General features: G+C 37.9%; 1 protein-coding gene across 1 annotated transcript; it reads right to left on the bottom strand.

Moving 5' to 3' along the window:
* Window positions 1–2,818: 2,818 nt before the first annotated feature.
* LOC143620811 (uncharacterized) lies at window positions 2,819–3,403 on the bottom strand. Its single transcript, XM_077092414.1, has one exon. The coding sequence runs from the start codon at window positions 3,401–3,403 to the stop codon at window positions 2,819–2,821; it is 585 nt and encodes a 194-aa protein (XP_076948529.1).
* Between the last annotated feature and the right edge of the window lie 2,422 nt (window positions 3,404–5,825).

Here is a 5,825-nt window from a genome sequence, read left to right as displayed (position 1 = left end):
TTGAAACTCGACTTGAAAAACTTGACTCGAAAAAATCGACAAAAAAACTTAAATTTGTTTTGCGTTGATTATTTCTTTCTTTTTTTTTAATTAACTCAAATCAATTTTTTTGTTTGATAACACAATTAAATGGTTTGAAATACCCCACTTGTGTCCTAGTGGTAAGAAGCTTGGGTTATTCAGTAGAGACTCAAGTTTGAATCATACTTGTGTCATATTTGGGTGGATATTGGCAATGAAGGATTTAAGCTAGGCCCTCAAAGGTTGTAAGTTTGAATCCTGAGCCCACCCGGGTTTTCGTCCCACCGTGTGTTACGCTAGAGAGTTCTGCTCTTGTGGTGGCATATCGGCTGTCAAGTGGCAGTCGGCGGTATGGTTTCCCGGGGGAACGCCCAAGCCAAACTCTGAAGCCAGCGTGGGCTCGGTTAAGACAACATAGTCTGGCCAGAGTGAGGTAGCGGGGCTCTCCAAACTTGGAGAGCGCGGTAGCCTAAATATGAGAAAGTCATCGTTCTAAAAAAATTAAATGGTTTGATTTGGAGTAAAAATAAACATGCTTCTCCACTCTCAAACTCTCTGCCTCCCGTCAACACTACCACCTGTTCAGCATCCAAAATCAAACCTCTGTAAGTTCTGTTCTATTCGACTCAAATAAAGAAACAAATTGGTACAAATAAACCCTCAAGAACAGATAAGAACTTATTCACAGCTCAATCAACTTCAATCGCCGGAGAACTACACCATCTCCTTGCTGTTACCGAGGCGAAATCTGTCAAAACTCTAGCAGCGTCGCCGTCACTTTTGAGACCGGATCTGGTTATCGGAATCCTCCGTCACTTATGGTACAAGTAATCTGTCACTTTTGAAACCGGATCTGGTACAAGTAATCATTTTTTTATTTTACTTTTTTATTTTTTTGAATGGATTTAAAAGAAGAGACTCAAATGGATGGATGGATACTCGAATGGTAGTAGAACTCGGCTGGATTGAGCTCTTGGTGGTTGGTTACGAGATGGACTGAAGGTGGATGCGAATTGTTTTGAAGGGAGGATGCGAATTGTTTTGAAGGGAGGATGCGAATTGTTTTGAGAAATGAATGCGAATTCTTTTTTTTAAGTGTATGCGAATTGTTTTTGTGTGATGAAAACTTTGCCGATGTCACTTTCTACTTGTCCCTTCCATTGACCCATAATTATGTTGACCAATCAAAATATTGTAGATCTAGTATATGGTGGACGTATCGAGCTTAGATTTAAATATTTTCGAACCAAGGTTGAACCATACAAAAACACGATTTTTAGATCTTGCTGTTTTCGAACAGATTTAAGATCTAACAAACTTCTAAACCAACGACTAAACCAAGTCCAAGCTCAAAACCAACAAAAACTAAGATTAAAATCCGAAAAAGTTTGACCCGAAAACCACAAAAAATTGAGCCGAAAGCTCTGATACCACTTGTAGGTCCTCGAATGGATTTCACAACTTGACTCGGATCAATCCGTGTTGTTTGTTAGAGGAAATCACCAACGACACTCGGATCTCGGATCTTAGTTTTGTTTATGTAAAAGAGAGAAAATAGAGAAGTGAAGAGATAATAAGCTTTATTTCCAAAAAGTGTGTTTCTTGATTTGTTAAAGTTGTGGAGAAATGGGTAAAGTGTCCCTTATATAAGGTCCATATTTTTCCAAAGTTTACATAATAAACCTACAAAATAAAAGTACCGAGTATGTAATACACCGACTAAAAGCAAACTAAACGACATACATAATCCTAAAAACAATATAGAATATTGGCCCTACGATTCTTTTTTCACACCCGTATCAAAAGTTAGATATAACCTCTCATTTATGTAAAGACAAAAGCAGTGGCGGATACATGTTGACCCCCCCCCCCCCCCCCCCACTTTAGCCCAATAGTATAATATTTTTCAAAAACTAGGTCCAATAAAAATAGGCCCCTTCAATATTTGTCCCCTTAATCCTGCCGCCCCTAAATTGTTTTTCATATACAATTGTTTTATACTTTTGTTAGTCAATATTCACTCAATTTAGATTGTTCTATTTTTGTTTAGCTTTGTTTATTGTTTTATATAGCCCGTGTGATACACGAGTGGTTAAAAAGTTATAAAAAAATTAAACTGAATAATATGTATAATAACTTATATTATGAATTCATAAGATATAAATAATTTTCTAAAATACATAGATTAATAAGAATAATTTTTATTTGTATTAGAAAATAAAAATGGAAGGTTGTAAATCTTTACCAATTAAGAGAAAGAGAAGGTTACCATCAATTCATTTTAGTTGAGTTGGTAAGCCACAAACATTTTTAAAAGCAAGGTAATAAGTTCGATTCGCACCAACAACATAGTTTTCATTTTATCATTCATAAAGTGGAAATTGTAAAAATGAAAACTTAAAGATTGTGCTGCTTTAATAATACAGGTAGATTACTTAAAGTAATGAATAATTGTGGAAATTTCATTTGATACAGTTCATTATAATTTTTTTTACTTGACCCGTTATGATTTACATGTTCATTATAATTTTTTTTACTTGACCCGTTATGATTTACATGTTCTAAATTTCCTAGATCTGTCACGGGACAAAAGTCCCAAACATCTGAAATCATAATCTATTTATCAAAGAACAAAATGAATTAAAGGAGGTACAATCTATGTGTAGCACCTCTCTTAACTTGAAAGGATGTTGAGTAGCAAAACCCTAGTTTTAATCAATCTCTTGAAGATGCATTCCAGTTCAACCTCCAAATTTTCCACAGCACTCTCCACAGCCTCCAACCGCTCTATCGCACATCAAACCGCGTGTGCATCACACTTCTCCCACGGGCTCAAACTATTCATCCTCATAAACTTAGCCTTCACTTGGCCAAATCCATTATTATTCATTGAGTTCCTGGCCTTAGGGTTAGGGTTTGGCATGGACATAAGTAACATAAGCGAATCCAATAGCGAAATTATGGTTTCTCTAACTTCACCCAACACATTTGTTACAACAATCAGGTTATCATCATCACACCCGTTACTCGTACTCGTGTTCTTTGTCATTTTAAGCGATTTTAGCCGTTTTAACATCTGTTTCTTCAGATCCTTTCTATGGTTATGATAAGCCGAAAATTTCTTTTCGGTTGAAGATGTTTCACCTAGAGTGATTCTGTGAAATGTGGACTGAAGGTCTTGGATATGAGTTCTGACAAGAAAGAAGATGTCTTTAGTCCTCCCACAAGAAACTAGCATCTTCAACGATGACTCGGACACGATTTGGACATGCGTTTGGCCTTGTTCGTGACGCGAGAGGGTGGATTTGAGTTGAGGTGAATGGAGCAAGTCGTTTGTGGAATCATGCAAGTCTTTTAGAGAAAAGAAGTTGAAGGTTGACATAGTTAATGATGATAGGATGTTAAGATACAAATCTTGAACTTGTTAATTAACGTTTAATATGATGCTGATGATGATGTTGAATAGATGGTGCTTTGTGTATGTATATATAGGAGTTGGTTTAACCTCATATTATGTTGTTTGGTATATAATATTGAATATGATTTAAGATATGAAAGGAAGAAGGTACGAAAGTGTACTGATTGATCTGTACGATAGTGACAAAATGGAAACAGCTGGATTCGCTAAGTTTGTCTCCTCATAATATTCATGCACCGATGCACGAGTGCATGTGGTATATATCTGTGCACATGTTAAACCATAAATTACGACAGGCTAAGAGGCAGCGGTGTTTTCTTTTACAGTTTCCCGTATCTAAGAGCATGCTTTTTTTCTTTTCTTTCTTTTTTTTTTTGTGTATTTTAAGTTTACGTGAAAAAGAGTAGGAAAAACAATGAATATGTACTCATGTTGAGTAGAGAGGGAGAATGCCTAAAATGGATTTATGAGAGAGGGGAGGAGTTAAGGAGAGAGGGGGTGCATTTGAGCTATTTTTGTTGGCGGAATCACGATAAAATTAAAAGGCCGAGTCACGTCAACGCCAGTAGGCAGTCAAGTTCACGTATCATGTGTAAGGCTAGTTGTAATGTTTGGGTTAGTTAAAGCGTTACTGTCATATAGGATAAGCAGTAACTACCTACTTGTAAAAAGAGAGAGAGATTGATTGAGTTAGTGGGTGGCCCCACCTTTTTCATGTCATAAAGCTAGTATATTGAGTTAGTGTAGGCCCCATAATGTCGCGGCAACGCGACATGGTATAGTTTCTAATAATGCCTAATTTTCCGTGCTAGTATTCTACCGATATCAAGACCCAATTTTTAGTTATTCCAATTTATTTTCCTTCCTTATTTATCGCTTATTTCTTGGCTTGATCTTTGTATCTTATTTGTTTAAAAAGGGCTTGTAATCAAACGTAATCTATAGAACATTAATCTCAATTTTATATGGCATCAGAGCCAAATCCTTAACAAAACCTAAAGCCATCAATTGGCGTTCTTAGTTTTATGTTTTCAAGATCGCCACAAAGAATCTTGTAACTTCTGTGACTCGATTGCTACTTGTACCGACAACCACTCTTCCGCATATACGGCATTACAAGGCAGTAGATCAATCCAACTTGATGTGAACAGAAGTCACACTGAATTCGACTCAAGCCTGTTACCAGGTTTGAACAACGAGCAATATCATGTCACCTTGCTGGAAAGGGAATTTGTAGGTCCCTACGGGGTCGGATCTAACAACAATTATTGCATCAACCAAACTCGGTGCTAGCAAAATATCACACCAAGCTACCTTTGGTCTCGGATCTTGAGAGTTATTTTCGGATAAGCTAGTGAGAGTGAGAGAGAAAGAACAATAACAAGTAAATAGAAAGATTGACACAAGGTTCTCATGGCATGCTTCCCTATTTATAGGAAGCATGCATGAGAAGTTGTTTTATATCATTAGGCCCAATGGGCTTGTTTACATGGCCTTGAGCCCAAACATAAACAAAATACAACACAAAAGCTCATTACGTACGATCCAATACAAAAGACTTAATACAAACAAAACGGGACCTAACAATTTCAAAGGGTTGCTTGATCCAAGATCGTTGATTGTCTATCAAAACATGATGCAGCTCTCTTTGCTCTTCTAATATCTCAACTCTTGTCACCTACTTTGCTTTCTCCTTGGCATCCTCAACTTCTTTCTTCTTTTGATTCTTGATATACTCAAGCAGCACCAATTCACGTTCAGCCCTTTTTGCGTTTGATTCCTCCAGGGCGATGATTCTATCAAGGATAGGATCAGCGTACACTGGAGGTGTCAAGGACTTTCCCTTAGCTATAGAATAGGATGGGTGGTGAGGTAGATTGGAAAGGTAAAATAATGGATTGGGTAGGAAATGGTGAGGTTGTGAAGGCGGGTGGTGTTGAGAATTGTGATGTGGTGGTTTCTGGTTGGGTGGGAGGTGAGGAGATGAAAGTTTGGGTCCATAAGCTTGTGGATTGGATTGGTGAACTAAATATGGAAGACGTGAATGGTGAGGTGGGTAAGGGTTCAGTAGGTTTTGGTTGTTCGGGGGGGGGGGGGGGGGGTAGTGGTTTGAGGTTGTTGTTAAGGCGGGGAGGGTTGAAGGTTTTCTAGGAATGATGGCATTGGTTGGTCTTGTTGTGTGGATGAGGGTTCAGGTGAGTAGTCTGGTGAGTCATGTAACAAGGTCTTGGTTGGTTTGGCTTTGGATTTGACTCTGGGCTTCGGTTTCTTGTATACGGGAATCTTGATTTTGGAAACATTCAGGTCTTCTAGGGTTTTGGATAGAGTTTTGGGTGAGGCTATGTGTGGGTCAGGTATGGAGGAAGGCTTAGGTTTGCTGGAAAGC

The sequence above is a fragment of the Bidens hawaiensis genome, unplaced genomic scaffold (genome assembly GCF_021521415.1).
Source record: "Bidens hawaiensis isolate Kalapana, Puna unplaced genomic scaffold, B.hawaiensis_p1.1 tig00002717_1, whole genome shotgun sequence".
NCBI classification, from domain to species: Eukaryota; Viridiplantae; Streptophyta; class Magnoliopsida; order Asterales; family Asteraceae; genus Bidens; species Bidens hawaiensis.
This window is presented reverse-complemented; position numbering and strand designations above follow the sequence as displayed.

Bases quoted from the DNA above. Each gene is read 5' to 3' on its own strand.
- LOC143620811 (XM_077092414.1), bottom strand. From the start codon at position 3,403: ATGTCAACCTTCAACTTCTTTTCTCTAAAAGACTTGCATGATTCCACA.